Source organism: Rutilus rutilus, assembly GCF_951802725.1.
Source record: "Rutilus rutilus genome assembly, chromosome: 11".
NCBI lineage: Eukaryota > Metazoa > Chordata > Actinopteri > Cypriniformes > Leuciscidae > Rutilus > Rutilus rutilus.
The window spans coordinates 10,710,298-10,737,883 of NC_140216.1; the positions used below are offsets into that span (position 1 = coordinate 10,710,298).

The window sequence follows — 27,586 nt, forward strand, 5'->3', positions numbered from 1 at the left end:
TATCTTGGGAGAATTGTGTCTGCTGAGGGAAACAGAATGGACCCTGCTGATACTGCTGCGGTAAGAGCCCTAAAAGATAAGCAACCAGGTACTGTTGGCGAGTTGAGAGCAATTTTAGGACTGTTGAGTTATTACCGGCAGTATATCAAAGATTTTTCACGTATTGCCAGCCCCTTGTATGACCTGCTCAAAGCACCTGTCGAGACTGAGACCCTGAGAAATAAAAAGAGAAAGTGGCAAACAAAACGAAACAGTAGAGGAGTTCCATCCAACACAGCAATTAAGTGGGCTGATGTGCATCAGACCATATTGGAACGGTTGATAGACTGTCTTATTCAGCCTCCTGTTCTAGGTTTCCGAGAATTTTCCCAGCCATTCACCCTCCATACTGACGCTTCCAATCAGGGGCTAGGGGCGGTATTATATCAAAGACAGAATGGAAAGCTACGTGTGATTGCTTATGGCTCCCGTACTTTGACTGCAGCAGAGAAGAATTATCATTTGCACTCAGGCAAGTTAGAGTTTCTAGCCCTAAAGTGGGCGATCACAGAGAAATTTCGTGACTACTTATACTATGCACCATTCTTCACCGTCTACAGTGACAATAATCCACTCACCTATGTGCTGTCCACTGCTAGACTGAATGCAACAGGTTGCCGCTGGGTAGCAGAGCTGGCCGATTTCCATTTCACAATAAAATACCGCCCTGGTAAAGAAAATATCGATGCAGACAGTTTGTCCAGAATGCCTTTGGATGAGGAGACGTTTATGAAAGAGTGTTCAGAGGAAATGTCATATGATGTGATTGGAGCAGCGACACAAGCAGTGGAAAGTCAGGATGAGTCCAGCGTATCTTGGTCCATGGGTATCTCAGCTGAATGTGAAACGCTAGCTACAGACACATTACTCAGTCCACTAACAGCAGGACAAGTTAAAAATGACCAGAGGAATGACCCCACTGTGGGACCCGTGGTTCAGTTCAAACTGACAGGAGATAAACCATCAGGTCACGAACTAAGACAGCTCAGCCCACAGATCACAAGCCTTCTTAGAGAGTGGGACAAACTGAACATGAACGAAAATGGGGTATTGTACAGGAAAACGACAAGCAGAAAACAACTGGTGCTTCCAGAAAAATATAAAAGTACTGTGTTAAAGGAGCTTCACGATGAAATGGGCCACCAAGGTGTAGACAGGACTACGTCACTGATCCGAGACCGGTTTTACTGGCCCTATGTGCAACGAGAGATAGAAGACTATGTCACAAGGAAGTGTGCATGTCTCAAACACAAGAAGCCAAGCCGTGAGACCAGAGCCCCGATGACGAGCATTGTCACCACTCAACCATTCGAACTTGTCTCAGTGGATTTCTTGCATCTTGACAAATGTAAAGGTGGCTACGAATATATTCTTGTAATCATTGACCACTTTACACGTTTTGCCCAGGCATACGCCACAACTTCAAAATCAGGAAAAACAGCAGCAGACAAAATATTTAATGAGTATACACTGAGATTTGGATTCCCCACAAGAATACACCACGATCAAGGTGGTGAATTTGAAAACCAACTGTTCACACAACTGAAAAAGTACTGTGGAGTTGCTGGGTCAAGAACTACTCCCTACCACCCCCAAGGGAACGGACAGGTAGAGCGGTTTAACCGAACACTACTTCAGATGTTAAAGACCCTCACAGAGAGACAAAAAAGTAACTGGAAAGACTCACTAAACAAACTGACCTATGCATACAATTGTACTCGCAGTGAAGTGACTGGATTTTCCCCCTTCTACTTACTGTACGGACGCTCCCCACGGTTGCCAGTTGACATGTTATTCAACTTGACCTCAGAACAAGGAAACTGTAATCACCATCACTACATGGAAAAGTGGAAGGAGGGCATGGAAGAAGCCTATGAGATCACAAGAGAGAATGCTCACAAAGCTACGATTAGAAGTAAGAGACATTATGACAGTAAAGCTAAAAGCTCAGTGTTACAGCCTGGAGATCGTGTTTTAATCAGGAACATGACACCTCGTGGGGGTCCAGGAAAACTGAGGAACCATTGGGAGGATACTATCCACACAGTTGTGCGCCAAGTGAGTCCAGATATTCCTGTTTATGAACTCAGACCTGAGAAAGGAAAAGGGAGATCAAGGATTTTACATCGTAATCTTCTCCTCCCATGTGACCACCTGCCACTTGAAACGACAGTGCAGCCACGAGCAAGGAAAAGGAATGTGGAGCAAATAGAGGAAGCAGAGCAGTCGGACGAAGAGGACGATGGAGATGAGTATTATCCAGTGTCACTTCAGCAGCAATCTGAGCTTTGCTCACCTGAGACAATGAACCCTGTGTGTAGTACACCTCCGGAGCTCAAATGCACACAGGCTGAGGAAAACATGCCACCTGAGCCAGATAGAGAACAAGGAACGACAAACCAAATGGAAACCTCACTGGAGAGAGAGGACAGTTTTGTCGAGGGTATGTCTTTGGAGGAAGCTGTCCCCTTGCTTGTTTCAAGTGGTGAGGCGCTTCAGCGGCCCAGACGACAGCACAGACGGCCGAGGGTTTTCACATATGATAGGCTTGGATCACCAACTTGCCAAAACATTAGGACATTACAACAACAAAACTGGAGGGTTCCGTGGACATACATTGCACAGCCACATCACTTCCAATACTTCCGGCACTAAGCGCATGAAAGATAGAAACTGAACTGAGTAAATGCATACACATTACACTCAAAATGGACTGTTCAGCACAGAATGCACATTCAAATGGACTGTTGAACATTCATATGGACTGTTGAACATAAGATGGACTGTGGTTACACTCTACACTCACATTCATATGACACTGTTGCAGTGAATCACACCACACCCATGGACCTTTTGTTAAAGGGGAGTGTAATTGACTTGAACATGTTGCACAAACAGAACTGTTAACAAGGCAGTCATGTGTCTAAGTGGACACAAAACAAAGACCAAAAAAAGGGAACAAAGACATTAAAGGATATTGGGTACTTACCTGTGCTTGAAGGAATGTATGAAAAGAGTTCCAGTCTGTAATATTGCACTATATAAGATACGATGTAGCAGAAGTGTTGATCTGAAATAACTGTGCATTGTGTGTTGATTAATAGAGTATGGTTTAACCCCTTTATTTGCACTAAAGGTCAAAGGTTACATTCGGATGTTGGGGACAACATCTATTTGGAGGGGGAGTATGTGACAAGTGTTCCTAACTCATTTAATTTACAATAGGTTTACTATAGTCTGTTATATTAATGGTTATATTAGAATACGTATTAAGGTTGTCACTGTTAAAAACTAGACGAGTAATATTGAGAAGTGGAATGCAGATAATGCTGATCCTTCTATGGGTTGATTATTCGTCGATGTATTGGTAATGCCTCGGGGCTTCTGTAGGGGGATCGCATGCGCGCGCTTCTCTTCCTCATTCAATACAGACGAGTGAAGGCGAGAGCTGCGTCATGTGTGTTTCTTAAACCTTCTCCCGTTACTTTTTCCCTTTTTAAGGGTACAACACCTGCACAATCCAATCACGTTTGAGAGGGAAACAACAAATTGAGGGTTTCCGAGATTTTCCCTTTTTTCCTTTTTTTAGAAGAAGAAGTAACGGATACTCACGGTTATGGATAGAAATGTAGCGGAGTAAAGAGTACAATATTTGCCTCCCAAATGTACTTGAGTAAAGTCATGAGTACTCCCCAAAAATGATACTCGAGTAAAGTACAGATCCCTCAAAATTGTACTTAAGTACTGTACTCAAGTAAATGTACTCCGTTACTGTCCGGCTCTGAGTAATCTAGTCTGCCTAAATTAAAGTGAACAAATGAACAGAACAGACAATTTCCAACAGTTAAGAGTATTTTTAAAGATTATAGATATCATGATTCATAATCTGTCTTCTGAAATAAGACCCCGTTGACAGATCTGAGCCCCCTGATGTTTATGAGAAGATAAAGGATGATCTCTGTGCTTTTCTGTTTATTTTATTCATACTTTTTTGATGACATGCGCTGCAAGCACGTTTGAAATAAAACTCCTGTTACTACTGAATGAGTTAGAAATCTATGTGATGTGCCCCTCTCCATCTCTCCGGGGTCCTGAAAGCTTTTTTTCAAATCTGGTGATGGTACATTAACGCTCTCAGAAGTCCCCTGGCAGCACATTCTTTCACTTATGTCACGGCCACACAGATTTTTTACGGACCTGTTATATCAAGAGAGGACTTCAAAAGCTTTCAGAAGGCAAGACACCATCCATTTACAATGAGAAACACAGTCTGGAGTCTTAGAAGCTCACCCTCGACCTCCTTTCCCTCCTCTACGCCAACATAGCTTTTGACTTGGGCCCATTAGAGTGCAAGAAGAGTTAGAATAGATTCACATCAATATTACAGTCAGTTATAGCTGAAAAATGTATCAGTAAACAATAGCTTAGGGTCAGGGATTCGAACAAACCTCTAACCTAAAGTATTAAACTTTGATGCGTAACTCGTCCTGCACTGTTTGTGCTTCAAACCTGAATGGAATCACAAATCAAACAGCTTGTTGAGAAGAGGAGACGTGTGATCCTTTCAAAGTACTTTACTTGGATTTTTGGCTGTCGCAGGATAAAATGGATCGTATTTTTAGAGAGCTTTTGTGACAAAACCACCTAGCAACCACCCATAACACTCTAGCAACAACCAAACAATGCCTTATAGCTTCCACAAGACCCTGGAAATTGTGTCGGCAAGTTCTGCACAGACAAACCCCAATCATATTTTCTTTAGAAAATGCAAAAATCTAGCTGATGTAATTGCATTGTAAAATACCTTCAGAAAAGATAAGTTTGATTTGTTTTTCACCTTCAGATTCAATATATTTTACAAAATATACTTTAAAGGGCGAGGAAATTTCCATGTTAAAATACAAATTTCAGTAAATGAAAAAGTATAAATATATGCTACTGTTCAAAAGTTTGGGGTTGGTAAGATTTTTAAAAAATGTTTTTGATAGTCTCTTATGTTCATCAAGACTGCATTTATTTGATCAAAAATAGACTAAAAAAATGATATTGTGAAATATTATGACACCTGTTTTTATTCAAATATATTTTAATATATATATATTTTTGCAAAACTGAATTTTCAGCATCGTTACTCCAGTCTTCAGTGTCACATGATCCTTCAGAAATTATTCAAGAAACATTTCTTATTATTATCAGTGTTGAAAACAGTTGTGCTGCTTAATATTTTTGTGAAAAACGTTAAGTCTTTGATAAATAGAAAGTTCAAAAGAACAGTATTTATTGAAATGTACATGTTTTGTAACATCATAAATGTCTTTACTGTTATTTTTGATTAATAAATGCATCCTTGCTGAATAAAAGTATTAAACTCTTTAAAGAAAAAAAACGGAACCCAAACTTTTGAAAGGTAGCGTATTTAGATTAAAATATATTATCAAAAATATATTTATGTAAATATATTTAAAAAAAAATATTCGCATTGCCATACGGGCTATATGGACAATGGATCCGAAGTGACTACATGAATTGATATTCCGCTTTGCTCTTTGCTGTCTTTCAACCCTGTGCTCTAAAAGGTCATTTACACCCTCTATCCTCCGAGTGTTTGTGTCTCTGGCAGGCACTGAACGCGGGGGTGTGCATTTGTGCTCGTGAACACGGTCAGCCTGACATTGAGACAAGACTCGAGGGTGATAACCATACTCAAGGTCTTGCTGTCAAGTGCTGAGGGCTCTTGTTGATTCGTTGACAAGCGATTAGGATCAGACACAGTCTGGCCTGGTACGTGTGGCATAGTTTACTTATGGTGCTCTCCTTCCTTTCTGTTCTGGTTAATCTCCACTGTAGGCCGTTGATGATTTACATTAGGCTCATATTCAGCCTAGCTTTTGAATTATGCAAATACACACACACCACGGTCCGTTGCCTGTTCGCATCTTATCAGCGTCTGCTCTTTGAAAATGCGCCGCGTGTGAGCGATAATTAGTACCTTTAGCGTTCGAGCTTCCCCCAAGGGAACTGCGCAACTAATGTCACTGACCTTGCAGATACTTAAATGTCTACTTGGTTTCAATACATATAGATCGCCTAAAGTCAGGAGGGAGAAGAGAAATCTGTTTGGATGGGCTAATCTTGATGCACGAGTAATTATAAAGTCTTTTAATGCTCTGGCACACTTCCCAATGAAGGCCTACAGTGAGTGACATGAATGACAAACACCACATGGAGGCCACCTAAAGGACGGGACAAATTCGAAGTAAGAAGAAAAGGAAATTACTAGCTATTAACCCTAATTTGGTCGGCTGCTCAGTAGTTCATGTGAGGCTATGCGGCTTCATAGTTTACAGAATACGCCGGCTGAATCGTGACTTGAGGTATATGGCTGAGTTCATGAGCAAAGTAAAGCTGGCAGTATGCCATTTACTTCAAACCATGCCTGCGGCTCCCTCAAACTGCTTGTCGACATTGTGTGTTTTGAATGTGTCAGGTGGACCAGCAGAGTAAAAAAGAAAGATAGTAGTTCAGCCACAAGCATTCATCCAAACCAAAGGCCAAGTCTTTCTGATCCAATTAGACAAAGTCACTTGAGAGAATGTTTCAATCAAGTCAATCAAACAACTTGAAGTAAGAATGTTCACGGCACACATCCTGATGGACATTGTGTCAAAGTCTCTGTAATGTAAACCTTCAAAGGTAATCATTAAGGGGTGGTTTCCAGGACAGGGTTTAAATTAAGACAGGAGTAGGCCTTAATCTAGAATAATTAATCGTGTCATAAAAAATGGCTTTCTGAAACACAGATTAAGTACAGATTACTAACACTTGGACTATGGAGTCCTAAACTAAAATAAACCAGATTAATTTAAAACCAACTGTGCTAATCTGAATTAGCATGACAAAAGTTGCCTATAAAACATGGAATGGACCATAAAAAGCTTAAAATTGCATGGAACTGAGACAGCAATCAAAATAAATGACTCAACAAGAGAAAACTCTTTTAAAGCAAATGGCAGCTGTGGAATCTACAAAGCCCCTAAAGGGACATGGTGAAGGAAAAATAATATGAGATGGGAGAAAAAATTAGTAGTGTTCTCTCAAACGTTTTGCGTTCCCTGGAGAAACTTTTCGTTCGCTCGCAAAATGTTTTGCGTTCGCATGCAACATGTTTTGTGTTCCCTCAAGAAACTTTGCGTTCACTCGCAAAATGTTTTGTGTTCCCTCGAGAAACTGCATTTACAAAAACATTGTGAGCAAATGGAAAGTTTACCACTCTACCCACCCTGAACTGTATTTGAACCCGGGTCTCCAGTGTAGAAGGCAGACATGCTAACAAGGATGCTAGTCTATGGTGCCAGTTATTAATGTACTGTACCCCTTGAGGTTAGGGAAGTGACTTTCTAGCTTGCCTCTGTTACATACCTGTAACACACACACACACACACTCTAATCTTTAAGCTCTAATCTTCCTCCGGGAAATCAGTTTATTAAACTCTGGATTTAAACCAAGTCTAGGACTATTTAAAACCATGACAGAGAAAGCATATTTCTGTTAATCTGGTTTAAAAGGCCATTTCAGTCCAGGACTAGGCTTAATCTCTGTCCGGGAAACCCCCCCTAAATGTATAAGTCTGCTCATACAAACCAGAGAAGATGAGATCATGTTAGTTAGCCTATGTTATGTGAGTCCGTTTGCAAAAAAAACGATAAAAGCCACGTTTAAATTTTTTTTTAAGTTGACTGCGTGTTATTCTCTAACGTTACATATATCACGTTCGGAACCCTAAACACGTTTTGTCACAAAAGCCGGTCTTGTCCACTGTCAAGGCAAAGCGAGTTCATGTTTTACTGTTTAACAGCAGAAACCGACAAGCACCTTGTTGTTTGTGTGAACAGCACGCCACAACCCGATAAATCCGGTTTAGTGAATCAGCGTGGAGTATTCAGGTCAGGTGACAACCCAGATAGCACACGTCTATTTGATGTGATGTTTAATAGATGTCTGCAATACATCTATAGGACGTTTCCTGTCAGATGTCAAATAGATGTTTAGAAGATGTCTTTAAGATGTAATGATTTAGAATGTATGTTAAACTGACATCTTCTAAACGTCTGTTTGACATCTGACAGGAAACGTCCTATAGATGTATTGCAGATGAGCAAACACTCTTAAAAATACCTCTTCCAGATGTAAACATCACATCAAATAGACGTGTGCTATCTGGGAAGGCTGCTATTCACTTCGAAAAGACGCGCTAGCTGAGAGGAGTTAGTTTCGTCAAAGCTGAAAAGTGATCGAGGATGGATCATTTCAACGAACTTGATGGACCCGTGATATCTTCTTCGGGGCGTAAAAGGAAAATAAAAGCTGCAACTTTTTCACGGAACCTTGCTAAAGCAGCACGTTACAGTGGTGAGGGGACCGAAAAGCTCTTTCGCGTGTAGTCACAACAACAAAGTTTGTCAGGCGTTTATGTCAGTTGAGGAGATTGACGTTTCAGCGATTAACCGAGTGTTTTATTAGATCATAACAATTACTTTTTTGTTGTTATTTTGGTTTTGTTTAACTCAATGAAATGTGGAGTAATCTACTTTTGCTAAAAAACAAACAATATATATATATATATATAAAAAAACTTTTAATGAACTTTAATTTTGTAAGTTTTAGTTATTATTACTTAATAAAAACAACCCAGCTGCAGTTTGATTGATATTACTTGGAATGCACAATAAAAAAAAAAAACATGATTTATGAAAATTAACTAAAAAACTACTTACTGCATGCCTTACTTACTTTCCTCTAAAATATCTGTCCATCTATTTGTATTATTTTTGCTTGGAAATCCTTGAGATTCCCTGTAACACGAACAAGGGGTGAACTTGCAAACTATGATTTGAAATCATTATGAGGCTCTCAAATGCCATTTATCACTACTCTCTAATTGCTCATTATAATTTCATGACACCATATTTTATAATTTAGTACTCACCATCTCTAGCAACTCTCTTTTCAAAACCAGCTCTTTATTTTCGTGAACCTGACTCAAATCCAGCTCGATTCTCCCAGTGTGCATTGCATTAAAAGACGTTCTTGCAGTAAGGATCATTATAAGGAAACTGCAATTTCAGGCTCTGAACCTGCAGAGAACATCTGTATTTTTCCCTATCTCTCTTTATCTCATTGCAGGTCTGCTGGTGAAACCAGAGCTCAAATATGCAGTGGATAAAGACTCCAGACTCGCACTATATCGAAACTGATCAAAGAGAGAGCGGGAAAAGCACATTACACATGGCATTTCACTCTCAGTACATGTTTGTGCTTGCGTGGAAAAGCATTGATTATTCCAGCATCATTAGCATCTTGTGCTTTTTTTGGTTTCTTAAGAAACAGATCTAGCCTGGGGCCCTTAAGCAGGTTAAAGGGAATCAAACCCTGTGCTGATTAATTATCTGATCTCCTGTAAAGCTGTGACATGTTGAGAAGTGTGTTATACAGGCACTTCAAAAAGCAGCGCTGTATTATTCCACATCAAACACATCGGGAGTGCTAATTTTAACTTATTTTCTAAAAAAAATCTAAATTCAATATTCAGCTTCCCTTTGGGTCAAACTGAATGCATGGTTTGAAGTTATTTTTAAATGTTAATTTTTACTTTAACAAACCTTTGAGAAGCTTTCTCAGATGAATCCATGCACACATCTGTCTTATATTAAGGAATTTATTCCAAGAGAGAGAGAGAGAGAGGGAAAAAAAAACAGGATACAGAGAGATATTAATATGATGAATGACCTTCGTCTGGGATGTCGGGTCATTGGAAGAAATAAGTGCAACAATTCCTCTCAGCGAGATCTGCCCTCTAATTTGGCTTGAAATGGCTATTCATCGGCTTCACAATGTGAAGTCAGAGCCTGGTGTGCAGCTCCAACATCAGTGCTTCCAGGAAAACAATACCACAGCAGTTAATAAAACCATGGGAGCTTTTCTCATACTGCTTGAGTACTAGATATGCTACTGTACTGTTCCGTCATTACTGAATAACTACACAGGAATAAATGCAACGCAATAGTAACAATCTATATTTACCAGTGTTGGGGGGTAACGCATTACAAGTAATCAGATTACTTTTTTCAAGTAACTTATAAAGTAACACATTACTTTTAAATTTACAACATAATATCTGAAAATATGATTTTTTAAACAAGTAATGCAAGTTACTTTGTTTTCCCATTTATTGACAGACATCTTGAAAAAAACCGGGAGTACGGTGCAAAGGCGTTGTGTGTGTGCTGTGTGAACATGATGGTTATTGTAGTTCTACCAGAAAGACTGTGAAAGTGGTGAGTGAAAGCGTTCAGGATCTGCGAACTAAGTGTGTAAGTGTAAGTGTGTAAGTACAGGTCATTTATACTTCTAGTATCAGAACATGATTGGATAGATGAGAAGGTAATAAGTGACGCAACAATTGAGTCTTCCCGGCAGAACTTACGCTAAAGCTTTCATTTCTATACTAAATGTGATCATGCATTTACTCATCGCACAAAAACAGATTCAGTATTCCTCAAAATGAATAAAAATAGTGAAATGCATATTTAGAATATTAGGCAAACCTGCAATATTTTATGTTAAAATAACACATACTTTATGTATGTATTCTCACTTTATTAACTTTATTAATGTCTTTGCTGCTGACCTTCGATGAACTAATTCAACTATATATGAATAAGCAAAAAGGACTTTTTAAACATCACATTTGTGTTTCATAATTGTTTTTATTGCTGAAGTAGGAGTGCTGAACTTTCTTCTCCTGTGTTCTATTCCCTGTGCCAAAAATAGATTTTTTTTTTTTGTTAACAAATAAGCAAGCCCAGCCCAGGTGAAAAAAGTATAGCATTAGAAAAAGTAATGCATTACTTTTCATAAAAAGTAACTAAGTAACACAATTAGTTACTTTTTATAGGGAGTAACGCAATATTGTAACACATACTTTTAAAATGAACGGGTACACTTTATTTTAAGGTGATGTAGTTACATTGTACTTACTCCACCAAGTGCTGATTAATATTAATTAACTACATTTACCTACTATAAAGTTAAAGTTATAGAGTTTGGTTTATTAATTACTGTTATTATAGTAAGTACATGTAGTAACATGTAACTAAGTCACCTTAAAATAAAGTGTTACCGAAGTAACTTTTCCCAACACTGCTATTAACTATCATGACACTCTGATTAACATATTTATAATAGCACTCAGTTGAATGCGTAGTTCACTATTAGCTAATCAATAACTGCTATTTTTTCCAAACCTCCCTGAGAACAACTAAGAAACTATATTCCCTTATTTATAAATTTACAGCTTGCATTACAAGGTTGATATCATATTTTTCCACTTAAGAATACTGTTCAAAATAATTAGCAATTCCTTCTATTTCACTATTTGAGTCATTAGTAATGGTTTACCATTATCTTTACTTTAGAATTAATTATGCATGATGCACAATAATTATATGTCTAAGTATTTTAGGCGATATAAAAAAATAGCTAATGGTGAACAACCACATTCAACTACGTGCTATTACTTACTAATTTGTTAATCAGAGTACAATAAAATACACTCTTAGCATGTGTTAATACGCTCAATTATTTTTCCTGTGTAGTAATGTGAAATGTATTACCGCTGTATTTATATTGAAAGGTGTGTTCTTCTATAGATTTCAGTTACCGGTAACTCAAATTAAAATTCCCTTTGAAATGCACTTCCTAAACATGATTGATGTGTAATTTGTCAGCTGTCAGCAGAGCAGAAGAGATTTGTTAAATGAGTTTCTACACATAGCTTATAAAAAAATGGGAAGTGTTTGCCTCAGGTCACAGGATGTTTTGTCACAAGTTTCCTGCTAACAGGTGCTGAGAAGATTTTTCGTTGGGGGAACAATGTACTGAAATATGAGAAAATAACTCACTCAATTATCTTCAAATGCTTTTTAAATAAAAGGATGTGACAGAAACATCAGGGAAATAAACAGTGTAAACAAACAAACAAACAAAGTACGTAAGCAAGCAAGCAAGTAAGCAAGCAAGTAAATCTACTCAGTGGGCTTACCTATAAATATTTTGTCTTGCATGGGCCCTGTGAATTTAAACAATGGCCCTGGAAAAGAGAGAATGAGAGCGATAAAGCAGCACAAACAAAATATATATAGCCAAGCCCAGCCAAGCTCAAAGGCCACAGCAGTCAGCAGCCACTTCTTTACGAGTTTGAATAGTCTGACATGCACAAACAGAGTGTGTTAACCTTGAGCGAGGCTGAGGGGAAAAGGGGAGCAGAGGGTGGTGGTAGTGGTGCTAAAGACCTAAGCAGGTGTGACAGTTCTGAAAGCTTTCACTGGACAAAAAGGTTTCACTGGCCTCCTAGCAATGCTGAGCCACGGCTGACCTCACTGCTCGCTAGCACTGGCACTGAGAAGCTGTGTTTACAGTAAAGAGAGAACGCTCAAGCCATGAAGCAAAACAAGCACAGTTGAGTTTAAATGAAGGATGCCCTGAGAATAATAATAGTGTAATAGTATGGATTCAAAATTTGATAGAATATGTCTTGTAAATGTAATGAATACATAAGCATGTAAAATCATTACTATATTATAATACATTATAAGTCATTGCTATATTATAATTTATTGTTCAATGGATAGGCAAATTGGTCATGTTTACAATTTTTCCATATCAATACTGACCAAATTTTCACCACCAACCCCTGAATGTAATTAATTTTCCATTTTTATCCAGAGGGGGGCAGCAAACATTACATTATGTAGTGTGCGCTATCCCTTTATAATGTACCACTTAGATGAGCCCAGAAGCTTATGCAAACCTTTGTGGATGTCTCCAAAAACCAGACAGCATAGCAGCATATTAATTCATGCATAACAGCCTTACATTTAATGGAAGAACATATCATTTTTCTATGACCAGTCCAGTACTGTTATGTGTGTGTGTGTAATTTAATATACTTCATAATGAACACATGTAATTTCAGACATTTTAGATTATTATATTATTAGTCTGTGTGTGTGAAATAATGAATAGGACAGACAGCCTCTATCCAAAGCAAAATCAATTGTGAATAGACGTTATAAAAACTTTTACATCAAAGTGGGCGGTTCCATACGTCTAGTTTTCGTGACGTAATTTCCGCTCGTTCAAGTCATTTGCGCTCGTCTCAAGCTTTTGTTCATCTGTTTCCAGCCGCACCGCGGAGAACAGGAGCCAGCCATTGCGACTCACCACGGTCTTCAGCAGCAGTCACGCGTGTGTTCTTAATACCTCTTGCGGGACGTGGATACTAAAATAGTTTCACCGTCGGACGTTTGGTGTTTAAATCTTCATTTACTTACAAACTCAACATGGAGAGCGAGAACAAATACCTCCCGCAGCTGCTGGCGGAACGAGACACCCTGGACGCGTCGTTCACACACGCCACGAAACTTATATCAGCAGGTAAAAGCCGATTGTCAAAATGAAGGAGGGAGACATGCACGTGTAACCTAGTAACTTTTCGGGATGCAAGTTAGATAAATTATAGCAGTTTTGTTTGGAGGGAAGCGGAGCGACTGTAGTCGTTCGTGGGACGGAGGGCGACCGTTACAAAGTCTCGTTTCAGTGCGCGAGGGAAGGGGGTTCGTGTACTTAGCTCGAACCAGGCACGTGCTGTCGAAGACATTTTCAGTGTGTAGCTCAAGATTTATTTTTCCCGGAGGGAAAAACTCAACTTTTCCTGGATGATATCAGTTATTTGTATCATCCTCCACTGTGCACGGTCGAAAGCCGTAATGCTGTATAGTTTTACCCCGTCATCCCCCGGGTAGCATTCCCATTTCCGCTCGAGTACATCGTGAGCCGCGTGCTGGATTGGGTTTAGCCGAAAGTGTACAAATAATTTTTTTTTTATTTTTTTTTTTATAACTTTACAATACCCAATTCTTCTTCTTCCTTTTTTTTTTTTTTTTTTTTTTTTTATAACTGATCATATTCAATGTAAAAATAAAATTACACAGTCGTGATTTAAGTGAGTCGCACTACAATATCGCAATACAATTAAGGAAAAAAGTTTTACCACACATTATTGTTTGTTTGCTCTGTATCTAACGTAACGGGTCAACGTGGCGTTTCTTTGTACACATCCAGTCCCTAGCCTACATGCGCTTATCGCGTTTGTCTAGACTGAAAGATCTGGAAAGCTTTAGATGAAATCGTCCAAGCCCGATGAAATTAAATTGAAGCCGGCTGAAAATCTTAAGTTTGGGATTTGTCGTAGTAATAAAAACCATGTTCCTTACCATATGTGCCTTTAGTGTGGGAAGTGTTGCATCTGGAGATGAAATGGATTTTTTTTTGGTGTAGGAAATGTCTTTTCCTGGCCTCGTTTCACCACGTCTTATATCATCAGTGAAGTGGGAGTTTAACTGTATCTTGTGGTTTATATCAGCAGATCGGTTCCATAAGTTACATTTGCAGAGGCGTGTAAATGTTCAGTGTTTAGCATCAGACTTGCATTGAAAAGTTCCCTAGTGAAGCTGAGTCTATTGATTGGTGTTTCCTCCCAGTGTCTTTGAGGCAAGCACTTATCTTTGCAACCTGAAGCAAACACTTAAGTCTCAGGCATACATTTGCCATTGGAGTAAAATGACCTGGAGAATATTTCAGGCCTATAAATTTGTAATCATTATCCAGCATGTCATGTTATGAGGACAAACATAATAAATGTATGTTATCAGTGAATATATGATCCATGTAGAGTATGATGCATTCATTAGGGTTTTAATTTTAAAAGGGGCAAAACTGCTTTTTGCTGATTTTAACTCTGCAATAAGTTTCTGACCTTGTTGTCTAATGTGGAAGGCAAGACATGTGTGCTACTGTCTTTAGTGGAATCAGTTTGAAAATGTATTTTAGTTGATTGGTAAAGTCTTCAAATATCTAGTAGTTTTAGTATTTACATTTAAATGTTCAAATGTCATGCCTAATAATGTTTCTTGTGCTTTTTAGAAATTGAAAGGGTTCAAAATGGGGAGACCGAGAAAGATACAGAAAGCTACCTGGACCTCTTTACGACTAAAAACATCAAACTGAAGGAAAGGGTTCTCATACCAGTCAAGCAGTACCCTAAGGTGAGTGTCATTGTGGTATTTAGGAACATGTCTGCTGTGCCGATTTACTTGATTACATGTGTGCTGCTTCCGATCTGGTGTTGAAGGAATGTGTTAACACCTCAGTAATCACAAGCAAAGGTTACCTGAGGATTCTTGAGAGGTATTATATTTGTACAAACATTTGAGACGAAGTAGAACTTGTTTATATCATTTTATACGTTTTAAAAAGCACTATTAGAGTGAAATGGTGCGTCTACAATCCCCAGGGATGCATTTTGACAAATTTGCAAACCTTTGATTGCCAAAACCTGTGAAAGGCCTGTAATTTGTCATGAAGGGGCTTAAGATATTTTCGAAATGCATGTTTCTTTGTGCATGTCTTGTGATCGCTTACCTGCCAGAGGTGATCCGACCGTTTGATTGAGTCCTCTGCTGTTTTAGAGAGCATGGCAGTGTTTTTCTTTGACCTTTCGTGTTTAAAGTTTGCTTGCCAGATCAGTTGAAATTAGCTGCATTTAATGTGATCATGCGTGACTGATTATGCTGCTTAATTCTTATGGTTTCTTTTTAGAGTCTGTTAGATCTTTGATTTATGACCTTTGTCTCACACCTGTCAGCTGCACCTCTTACTGCTGTTACCATGAATTTAAATATTGGATTTTTTTTCCTCTTTCTTTTTGTTGAGTGGCACTTGTTGATTTGTGCACAAAACAGATGTTTTCTGCTGTCGCCCCGTACAATTTTTTTGCCCTCCCATTTTAGTTGTCCTCATGCGTGTTCACAGACCACCTAATGTTACCCCTCGCTTTGGTGTCGAGGAGAGCACAACTCCAGCCTTTGATCTGTTTGCATTCCATTTAATCTTGTCCTGTTCAGGAAGATCAAAACTATTGAGTTTTCAGTCCTTGAAAACAAGTACAGTCAGGCTAAGTTAAGAGCTGTAGATTTCCTCAAATGCTGTGGGTTTAATATTTAATTTTCTGTTGCTTTGTGCAGTTTAACTTTGTTGGAAAGATCCTTGGACCACAGGGGAACACCATCAAGAGACTGCAGGAGGAGACGGGCGCTAAGATCTCTGTGCTGGGGAAAGGATCCATGAGGGACAAAACCAAGGTAAAGTGCTATTGAGGTTATTTTTAAAGGTATGAATGATTGCTGCAAGGACAACTTTTTTTTTTCTAAGGTAGCTTTAAACTTGAAAAAATAAAGAGATGGTTTTAGGCTATTTGATTAATCACATTTTGGTTGTCTTGCTGTGTGTGAGTGAAGGTTTAAATGCACAACTAAGGGTAAATTGGATCTGCTGAACTTATTTTTGTTCTTCAGGAGGATGGCTTGAGAAAAAGTGGAGAGCCGAAGTACGCACACTTGTCCATGGAGCTTCATGTGTTCATCGAGGTGTTTGCTCCCGTTCCTGAGGCGTACATGCGCATGGCTCATGCCATGGAGGAGATCAAAAAGTTCTTGTTCCCTGTAAGTACTGAAATATGCTCTGGATTCAAGAAAGGCAGCCCAGAGATCATGTTTTGCAGTGAGGTGCAGATAATGTGTTTTGTCTAAGCTTTCTCTGTTTATAGTGCTGTGATTTATGAATTCCAAATGGGCCATTGTTTAAGTCCAAACCGCCTGCGTTGTTGGACTGTAACTCTACTTGCTTTGCCCGTGGTGGCAGATTAATATTTAATCTGATAAATCGGTTGTTTTTGTGCTCACTCCTGTAGCTGGACTGAGTGACTGAAAGGTTTTGCAAAACAATGTTTCCCCTTTGAGAGCAAACTTCTGTTCCCTGTTCTAATGGCCTCATGTGAGCTATGCAAGTTTGTGTTTCTCAAGGTCTAATGCTGGTTCTTCATTGTTAAGAGATAAATATAGTTGTGTTGTCCAGCTCTTTAAGCATTGGATTTTGTAGGTTTTGTTTAAGATTTTGTTTTGTTTTTTCATTTCTTATATTCTGAGACTGATGTTCTTGTGAAGTGTCTGTAGTGTTGTCATGTTAATGAGTTGTGTGCCTGTCTCACAGGACATGATGGATGACATTTGCCAGGAGCAGTTCATGGAGATGAAGTATCTAAATGGGGGTCAGGAACATGGGGGTAGAGGCCGAGGAGGGCCACCCATCAGAGGCCGTGGAGGTCTTCCTCCTCCTGGGGCACCCAGGTAGCATACACCTATTTAATATTCATTGTGACTGTTAGTTTGAGCTGCTAAACCTGATTTTTAATGCAATGAGAACTTCCATTTTGTAGATTTAGGTGAGTAGAAAATTAACACTTTTTACTCTTGCAGGGGTCGTGGTATGCCCCCACGTGGAGGTGGCCGTGGTGGTCCCCCTCGAGGTGGAGCCGCAAGGGGAGCTCCTGCAGGTAGAGGTGGACCATCAGCCCAGCCGCCCAGAGGAGCAGCTTCCAACCGTGCCCGTCCACCCGCCCCGTCTCAGCGAATGCCCCCTCCACCAGCCCCGCACCCTCCGGCCCAAGACTCATACGAAGACTATGTATGTTTCTTTATTAGAAAATATATCTTCTGAGTTTGCTTTGGAGATGTTGAGTGCAATGATTGTATTTTCCTTTTCCTCAGTCTTATGACGAGAGCTACACAGAGCCAGGCTATGAATCCTATGACAGCTACTACAGCCAGCCACAAGCGTAAGTTGATTGAACACATAATGTTATTACTGCTTGCTTGGGATTTTGAAAGTCCAAGTTTCCTCAAAAAGATCAACTTTGCCTATAATTATTGGGGTTTATGGAGGCTTTTTGGAAACATCCCAGTGTCTTAAAAGCACAATGTGCTTGGCTTAGTATGTTATTTTTGGACATTTAGGCCGGTTTCTCTTGTTTAAGAGTGTTTGTTCTTTTTCTAGAGAACCAGAGTACTATGATTATGGACACGGAGAGACACAGGAGGGGTATGAAAACTACGGTAAGATTTTTGCCTTTGAATTTAAGCTTTTTTTTTCGTCTCTTTTTTTCTGATCTGTCACTGTGTAGGGTCAATTAAGTTGTAACCCCTCATTTGCTGTTGATAATGGTTTCAAACATTTATTGTAGTTAATGAAAGGGTGAGATTTTGTTATAGCTATTACAATTGATAATGCTAGTGTAACAGAACAGGTACCTTATTTTTGGATAATTCCTGTAAACTTGAGTTTAAAACCACCCAAACACAGACTTGCCTTGGTATTTTGATCAGTAATGGTTTTAAGCTGAGGCTTCGTGAAAGCTCAGTTATTTAAACATCTTGGTAAGCTATTGTTTGCTTGCTTTATCCTAACTTTTTGCACTGTTGTGTTTGCTCCCGTAGCTCAAGATGACTGGAACGGGACACAGCGCGCTGTTGGTGGTGGAAAAGCTCCCACTCAGAGACCGACTAAGCCTGGATTCAGGGAACCCCCCTATGGACGATACTAAGTCTGACTAGCGGAAAGTCACCCAACGCGTCGCCATAACTGTCTCCCATGGCAGCTCACACTTTAAGCTACCCGACAAAAGTAATTGTCTGTTTTTTTTTTTCTCGTTTTTTTTTTCTTTTCTTTTTTTCTCGTTTTGTGTTTTTTACTCCGGACTTTAAAGAAACTTGACGGAATGGCATTCGAATGCCTCAAGAATCGATATAACTTTTAGAAGGGATTAAAGTTTAAACATTGCTGTTTTTTTATGTTTTTGCAAATATCTTTTCCTCTGCTCATACCTACCCTTGCTTTTTTGCATTTGTCGATGGTAAAAGTTTGTCAAATGATTGGAAAAAGTATTTAGTTGAAAGGTAAACCCTAACAACTGTACAGCCACTTTTTGTGTCTCAGGACACCACTTTAATTTGTGTTACCTTAAAAACTCTGCTGAGGTGCAGTTGCAGATTCCCATGTAGGCTACATTTCAAAATTCTGTTTAATACTAGCATATCAAATAGACCCTAAACTTAATGTCTGTTTTGTAATAAGGAATATAAAGTACTGAAAGTCAAAATGTCTTTAATGGTATTTCCAACAGCCATTGATTATTCCTCATTTGATTTAAATAGTCTTAAAAGCTGTAAATGTAGATTTAGGCCTCAATATTTTTCCTTGTATTTTAGAGTTTTGAAATATAGCCCAATTAGACGCTGTTGAGATGGAATGTCCTCAAATCCTTAATTTGTTAAAATAAGATGTTACTCTTCAAAACTGTTCTGTAGAATAACCCATGTTTGGCTACTTATGTAAAACATAATAATCAAAAGTCAGATTATCATGGATGCCACCATGCTATATAAACTGCATGCAAAAACTGCTTTAAAAAAAGGATTTGGACAACAATCTCCACAAGGGTCATCTCTTTCTTATGTAAAGGGATACTGCAGCTAAAACCGACTATTGTATATAATTTAAAAAAGGAAAAAGAAAAAAACAACTCACATCCAAACTGTACTTTACTGCCATTTAGTATTTGTATCCTCTCCATAAAATGCAGAATGACATGTGTAAGCTTGCCTAAATAGGTAACTAAATCTGTCCAAAACATGTTTTGCAGCAGTTGTCAATAAAGCCTAGATTGTTTTTTATGAAACTTTAACCTGGTTTATTTTTCTTTGTCTTCATAAAATCTGAAATGGCCTTTTAAATAACTCATAACCTTCGGTTCCAATCATTCTTCCTCTTCAAAAACAGATTTTAAATTTAAAACAATGCATGTAGTCTGAAGACGTAAACTACACTAAAGGAGTCTGTTTAAAGTGTTTGATCTGACAATTAAAAGCACACCTTTAATGTTTCTCTCTCTTTTTATACTTAAAAAGGACCCTAGAGGTAAGACCTGTGCTCTTTAAAATAACCTGGATAGCTTCCTAATGTCTATAGAGAGAACTAAAGCATTCGATGCTTGGGTATGTATTAAACTTTTCTTGAATGACATTCTATTTTTGGTCTCTCTCAGAATGGGAAATGTATTATAGCCTGAAATAATTTGAATTTAAAAGTTAAGCTTGCAGGGGCCATATTTGTCAAGTCTGATGCAAAGACACGTTGGCTGCTTTTAGTAAAGAGGGCAGGAGAGGACTGTTAAACTTAAGTGCAGCATTGTAAAGGTAACCCTAACCCTAAATTTGTGAGTAATGTTACATTTATTTACTTAAAAGTATTTGGTGACGGCGTGCAATTATTTAAAATATTCAGTCGTTTAAAAATATAAAAGTAAAGTGGAAAAAAATATACAAACACGCAGTAATAGATTTTGCTTATAATAATATTTGTGTACTAACATTCTAGAGCAGAATTGTAATGCAACTCATGCTAAAAGTGCTCAGTGTCAAATCTAGATCCATCTATGTTTGTAATGCTGCTCCTGTTTTTTTCTTTTGCGATTTGTTTAACGTATTGAAAAACTCAATGTCCTACCTGAAAATGTTACCTGGGAAAGCTTGAGTTGCATGACTCAATCTTGGAAGATTGCATGAGTTTATTCTATACAATATAGTTTATAGCAGCAATGTTTGGTTGTTCGCTCATAGTGTTCTCTCTTCCCTCAGGTTGTGATGCCTGGAAATTCCTGGAAATGGAAAGTTTAAACAAGAATGTCAGACCTCTCCTCAGGTCAGTTTTCCTTTCTTTATCCTGTTGTTCTCTGTAGTTTCAGTCCATTCCTGTTCTGATGAGTCAAAGCTTTCCAAATCTTCATGTTCTGCAAGAAGCTCTGAATGGTATGAAGCTGCACTGCCTTAATGGGCTTGCTTCCGGTTTCCACTATGTACTCAGCTCAGTAATTACTGGTAGCTTCAGTGGCCTAATTTGATTGATGTGATATACAAGATGAATCAGATGTTTGGCTCAGAGTTGTGTGTGTGTGTGTGTGCGTCCATGTGTGTGTGTTCTTCCCCCGTTTGGTCACTTTGCTGATTGATTTATAATTCTCCCACAGGAAAAGACAAGTGTTTGTTAGCAGTGTAAGAGCAATCTTACCTTTGAACACCAGCAGTCTTTATGGAACCATGGACGGTCTGACTGGACAGCTTCTGAACGGGGTGGAATGGCAGAAATCGCTGGTCCTGTCAGCTAAAGTTTAAACCAGCAACCTCTTAAAAGGGTTAAAGTCTTGAGGTCTGGTGCTGTGTATATCTGCTCTCCAGTGGTTATGCAAAGTCATTTTTCTGTACTGAAAAGTTTCTTTTTACTGTTCACCTCAAGTGCTTTCTAAGCACACTTAACTTTAAATGTTCATCTTTAAATTGACCTTCTGCTCATGTTGGCCAAGAAATCATTTTAACAAGCTTGAAAAATTCTGTCCGGGCTCTCTAAACGTCTACCTCAGACAATACTCAAGTGCTTTATTCTGCAAGACAAGCATGTCTTCCCCAGTTCCTCGCTCGGTGGAACGTACATGCTAATTTAGAGCTGTCCGGCCCCTATCTCTTAGCAAAGACTTTGTCCTTTTAATTGCCTTGGTAATTTTTGTCTTGCTCTCGAGTAGATATGTTTGGATGGGTTTAAGCTGCCGGAACTCTTGCAGTTTGTGTGAATCACAATTGAATTTTCCATCTCATGAACCAAACACAAAAATCTCCAGGGGTTTGCAACTGTTCATAACTAAATCATACTAACCTTAAATTCTGGATAAAGGTCTTTCTTGCCCTAATTGAGAGCTTTCCATAAATTCAGCTTACCATAAATTCTAATCCTTGCTGTGCTGAGTCTGAATTTAGCACTGCATGGCTTTTGTGCATGTCACTGTCAGTATGTATTGCTGTAGCTTTCATCTTTTTTCCCCTCAGCACACGTATGATTCGAGCCCGTCATTCTGACCAATTACCGCCGATGACAGTGTGTCCGTCCCCCGCGGAGCCGCCACTGGTTGCCGACTGGCTAACAGGACTAATGCCTTATTGCATTAGAGACAAATCTGTCCTCAGCACAGATTTTAATAAGCATCAGCCAATGCTCAAGTGGTGTCGAACAATGGGTCCACGTGGGTAGGAGGTTGACCGATGTGTATGCGGGCTTCACCGTAATGAGAAATCGCAAAAGCAGATAATGGAAATATTTATTTTCTGGACAGATGCTAGGGGGTGAAGAAAACTCGGTCTCAAGGAGGTGGAAATGCTCAACCCAACTGTGTGTACTAAATGGGTCTTTGTTTACAGTCATATCTGTTTGCGTTGGACATCCGTGGCCTACAGCTGCTGGGAAAATGCCTCTGGGGTAATGTGCAAGATGTGTGGTGGTCTGAAATCGACACATCGTGCATGCTGAAAACAGGAAGCATGGCTTTACGAATGCAAATGAAATGCTCACATCAATGTCTGTCTGTCTGTCTTCCTGCATGGCTATTTTGCTAGTTTCACACCTAACCAGTATACACTCCAGGGAGTCAGGGTTTTGAGTGCACAGGGAGGAGTTGTGATGTTTTCTGGCTCATGTCCTGGAGAACCATGGCTGCTGGCCACCTCCTTCAGTGTGAAATGCTGGTAATAACTTAGCCTCCTAAAGGTCTCTCTCAATGCGCTGTGATGAAAATGAATTAAATCCATCCATGTGGAATCTGGCTCGAGTAATCCGTAGCCCTCCAGGACAATGCGTTGGACACCTCCACCTTGGCTGTCGCTGAAGTAACATTCCATTGCATGTTTTCCAGCATCCACATAAGCAGACACGCCTAAAACAATGTCGGGAAACCATGGGAATTGCTTGGGATTAGTGATGAAATACAAGTGCCAGGAGTCTGTATTCTTTTGTTTTCTTAAGGAGATTGACGAGCCTGTATTTCAATGCAGCTAAACTGGATTTAAGCTTATTGAAGTGCTCGTCTTTCAGCATAGCTGTTGGCCTTATTTCTGTAGAAGCAAACTAATGCCTTTGGGGCTGTAGAAACCTTTCGGTGACTTAAGGGAGTGGACAGAATTTTTCACTTTTGAAAGTTATTCAAACTTGTTTGGAAGTTGGTGCATCCAAAAGCACTCAAGCACTCGTGCGCTCACAGCCTGCAAAGTATTACGTACTACTACAAAGAGAATACCTAATAAATTGGCATTTGTTTTTACCTATTTTGTAATGTCAAAAATAAAAATGAATAAATTCTAGACCTGACTCCTGTGTCTCTTTCAAAGCTTATGTCTTCATGTTTCTTGATGGCTCGTTCTCCTCAGGTTTTTGGACTGTGAATAAATGCGACAATGTTCAACGGTAATTTAAAATCTAGTCGCCATTGTTGGTAATCTGGAAAGGTTTTTGTCTGTATGTAGCTTCCTGCATGTAGCAACTTTGGATGATATTAAATCATTTATTGTATTATAAAAATGTGCAGTAGCTCAAACAGTAAAGCAATGCACTCAGTCAACTACTATCTGTATCAAACGATTCTAATTTGTCAAGCCATTTAGCTTTTAAATATTTCATGTTGGGTATCAGTGGCTGTTTTTTTGTCTTTAGCCGTAAAACCTTCAACCTTGCTCTTGGAGACCCACTGTCTAGGGATTGAATGAATGCACTCGATAATGTGGATATGGTTTCAGACACAACTTCAAATGGCTGTCCCCTCAAACAGGGTTCCGGCACGTGCCGTAAAATCTGGAAAATTGATTATTTTTCCAGTCCTGGAAAACGCATGTAAAATTATTTTAATCATGTTCTTGTGTTTTTCTTTAGCCGAGAAAGTAGTTTATCACACCATGAAACAATTGTTGTTCGTAGCAGAAAGTGCTGTTCACAGATGCTGAGTCTTGACACGTGAGAGAAGTATTTTGGATAATGATGTTTAGTCATGTGTTGGTCCTTGCAGCAGTTAGCTTACAGCATGCACACAGGCTTTATTTAGTTTGGATTGTTGCCAAAAGTAGCAGTACTTTGGTACCAAGTTGATACTGAAGTTTAAAAAAAAATAATTGATACCAGCCTTTCTGCAGTGCTTGTGGTACAGAGTACTGGGTCAATCTGGTATACCCACTGATAGGTGGCTGCTTTCAGACACTCCCGGTCATATTTGTGTGAGAACTCTGAAGAGTTTCAAATGTTTCCGTATAAAATGTTTTTGCAGCATAAAGCATTGTAGCCAGTGTTGAACACCTGAATGCAATGACCAATCAGAGGTGTTCAAGTTGTTCAGAATCATTTCATTATAACCAACAAAGTGTAAACATGTAAATAAGAGATTCATTGTGCAGTGTAGCCAGCCTCATTGATTATAATGGGAGTTTTCACAAGAGTGCAGAACTCTGTGTGCAGGCTATACGACCCATTCCAATTTTGAATGAAAGTTTTAATTTTCAATTGTCATAATGTATAATTAAGTATAACTCATATTAAAAAAACTGACAACTGATTTTAGGGCATGATCCTTGTCTTTTATTCCTGCTAGTGAAATTGAAAATGATCACTGAAAAAGAGTGGGAACCCGTACTATATAAGGGTATATGTGGTGATTTTTAGGATACAGCCTGGGTCTCCAGATTTCTCTGGCTAAAGGAACATTTATGCTCAAATACAGCTATGCTTTTAATATGGTTAAGTTCTAATAGACGGCATCAGTTGGATGTTGATTACCACAGAAAATAATTTTGGCTTGTACCTCAAGTTTGTAAAATCAGCAGAAATGCATTTGTAAAGGATGTCCGTGGAGCAGCTGTTGTATGGAATCCTCACAGACTTCCATTGAAAGTGCAAGCAACAATCAGACAATCTGCGTAATGACTACTTGTCCTGCTGATTGCTGATACCAGTGAGGATAAATAAGACATCTGCATTGTGTGGCCCTCATGAATAATTAAAGACTCCCATTTAGTCTTGAATACTTTTAATGCACAACGACTCGAGGATGTGCTTTCACGGGCTGGGCACTTAGAAAACTCTGTTTGGACCAAACCTTGATGTAAGCAGGGTCTGTTGAGTGATTGTGGTGTTTTAATGGATTGTGTGTTTAATGCAAGTGCGCTCAGGTATCTGATGCAACAGATGAGAATCAATGAGACTTGCAGGGTGCTACGCAGCTTGAAGGAAAGTGGGCGCCAGTCTGCCCTTTGGCTGTGCTCAACAAGCATTAAGTTCTAGAGCAAGTATCATGTCTTCCTTGTGATAAACAGTGTTTGCAGAAGAACCATAGCATTGAATCTTCTATGTATTTATAGACGAGTAATTGCTTCCATCCTTGTGTTTTCAGTGCCTAGTCTGGCAAAGTTAAATGACTAAAAAGGAAACTGTTCTCATGTTGACCTACAACCCACGCTGACGGTACAAATCCGCCTGCTCTCATCCTTCCTCTTCACTGGTCTGCTGCCAATATGTTCGCTCGAAGTGAGACTGAAATGGCAGCAAAGCCTCGGGAGCATTTTCATGTGGAAAGTTGTTGCAGTTGATGTAGTTTATTCTTTTTATCGTTAACGTTTCCAAGCAAATCCGCCTCCTCAAGCTAACCCCAAAATCACCTTTTAAAGATCGCTCCTTGTTGGGAATGTAGTTTAAACACAACGGTCTGTCACAGGTCACCGCTGTGGTCTGTGCTGACATGTCCGTGCATGCAGCTCCTCTTCTTGCCTGTTCACATGGAAACCCTGGGCCTCATTAGCTCACGCACTTGACTCTAGACCCCTGTCTGCGCTTCCCGGGAAGCGAATCCCTCGGAAGCAATTTAGGGCTCGATATAAATCAATTTTTATGTTAAATAGTTGCCTTGAAAGGAGGTGTGGGGGTGGGAAAGTGTGCGCTTTACCGAGCCGTAGGCTTCCCACACATCCCTTGCGCTTTAGTCACAACTCTGACCACCGCAGGCTGTCTCTGCCTTCCTTTCTCTCGCTCTACTATACAGGTCTTAGTAATTCACATCGCCTGCTCATTCTCTTCTTCCAACCTGCAGTTTTCTTCCTCTTCCTCTCTCTGGTCTCATGTTTGACCCTCTGCGGTTGTTGTGTCTTGCCTTCGGCTCAGCTCTAATTTTAGTAGGATTGAGAAAGTCTAGCAGGGGAAGGGCAAGGGGGTCTTTCTGCGAGACTCAGACTTCCAACCTAATTACCCATCCTGTTACCTCGGTATCAGCCTCCCTGCAGCAAACCCAGCCGGCAGACGCAGTGGTGACTCAGTCACCTCTCCATAGATCAGAGCTTTTCACTGAGAATAATGGTCGGATATCTAGTGCAATTGCCATTTGTATCGGAGTGTGAATTGAAAATATTATTGGAGTAAATTGGAGGTGTGCTGGATATTTTATCGTTTACCCATTAAAAATTGAAAGGGAGATTAATAGAGAGAAATAAGGTGAATAGAAGCAATTTTCATGCCTTTAAGAATACAGTGATGCATAATGATGTCACATTGACAGCAATTTGTAGTGACTGAAATTACATTGCAAGTAGATATGTTCCAATAAAAGTTGGCAATTTTTAGAGACGTGTGATAATGTGGATGATGTAGCAAAGTTGCATACCTGTAGCTCAAATAAAGCATGGTGCCAGCAACACCAAGGTCATGGGTTCGATTCCCAGGGAATGGCATCTTCTAACCTTAAATCACTTTGGATAAGTGTCTGGCAAATGCATTAATGCAACATTAGGGTTGACTTTATTTATACATATATAAAGCAATGGGAGTGAAGAGTCTTGAAGTTGAATAGCATCCAACAGAACACCAACTACTAGCGATTTGACTGCTGTTCACTGAAAAATGAAAATTCATCATTTACTTCCCTCAAGTTGTATATACCTGTTTGAATTTCTTTCATCTGCTGAACACAAAATAAGATATTTTGAGGAATGTCGGTAACCAAACAGTACAAAAAAATAAATAATCTATGGAAGTCAATGGGGCCCATCAACTGTTTGGTTACCGACATTTTTCAAAAAGTAATCTTTTGTGTTCAGCAGAAGAAAGAAATTCATACAGGTTTGGAACAAGTGCACTCTCTCTGGGCTGTAGTGTGCCATTCCCTCGGTCTGCCTTACTGGATGTAGTCTGTTTCAAAGTCCACCTTGTCACCCGCTTACCAACACCCTGACGGCCCGTTTTCTGCCAGTATATACCTGAGGCTGAGCTCCAGAAGAGGGGAGAACGGATCTCACTGTGCCCGGGACTGAGGCAACCTTCCTGGGCTGGAGGGGAAGGTCAGAGAGCATGGATGTTTGGCCTAATATGTCATTTTTGACATAGACAATTTTCTGAGGAGGACATTCCTCCAGGGCCTCTGGTGAACTATCCATTTAATTGTCAATATATCAGTTAGTCACTACACCTTATACCATATTATACCCAATTTGTCACCTGGGAGACTACTGACCTTGCCAGTTTGAGTCTTATTTTCCCTCTTGCTAAGGAGTACCATAATAATGAAATAAGCTTTTAATTACAAAATTTATCATTCCTGTTAATCTAGATGAGCAGAGCTAGTGGTTAAATGGTTTATGTCTGGGGGCTTTTGAGTTCAAAATTGATAAGAGAGCTGCTAATTTGAGT

General features: G+C 39.4%; 1 protein-coding gene across 3 annotated transcripts; it reads left to right on the forward strand.

Moving 5' to 3' along the window:
• The first annotated feature begins 13,243 nt into the window (after nt 1-13,243).
• On the forward strand, nt 13,244-23,208 carry khdrbs1b (KH domain containing, RNA binding, signal transduction associated 1b). 3 transcript variants are annotated; one of them, XR_014629157.1, is made up of 11 exons: nt 13,244-13,534; nt 15,083-15,204; nt 16,183-16,299; nt 16,513-16,659; nt 17,207-17,343; nt 17,473-17,680; nt 17,764-17,831; nt 18,050-18,108; nt 18,490-18,676; nt 20,689-20,752; nt 21,078-23,208. XR_014629157.1 is itself a non-coding variant. In XM_084423177.1 (9 exons), the coding sequence occupies exons 1-9, from the start codon at nt 13,441-13,443 to the stop codon at nt 18,594-18,596; spliced, it is 1,059 nt and encodes a 352-aa protein (XP_084279303.1). In that variant the 5' UTR covers nt 13,244-13,440; the 3' UTR covers nt 18,597-19,734. The 3 variants fall into 3 exon arrangements, 1 of the variants encoding a protein (XP_084279303.1); XR_014629158.1 differs by lacking the exon at nt 21,078-23,208 and having other exon boundaries at nt 20,689-20,753; XM_084423177.1 differs by lacking the exons at nt 20,689-20,752; nt 21,078-23,208 and having other exon boundaries at nt 18,490-19,734.
• Nucleotides 23,209-27,586: the final 4,378 nt, after the last annotated feature.

Excerpts from the sequence above, each read along its gene's own strand:
- khdrbs1b (XM_084423177.1), top strand. The coding sequence starts at position 13,441 with ATGGAGAGCGAGAACAAATACCTCCCGCAGCTGCTGGCGGAACGAGAC. Across the intron at positions 16,300-16,512 it reads CCATGAGGGACAAAACCAAG|GAGGATGGCTTGAGAAAAAG; the intron begins GTAAAGTGCTAT and ends TTTGTTCTTCAG. Across the intron at positions 17,681-17,763 it reads AAGACTCATACGAAGACTAT|TCTTATGACGAGAGCTACAC; the intron begins GTATGTTTCTTT and ends CCTTTTCCTCAG.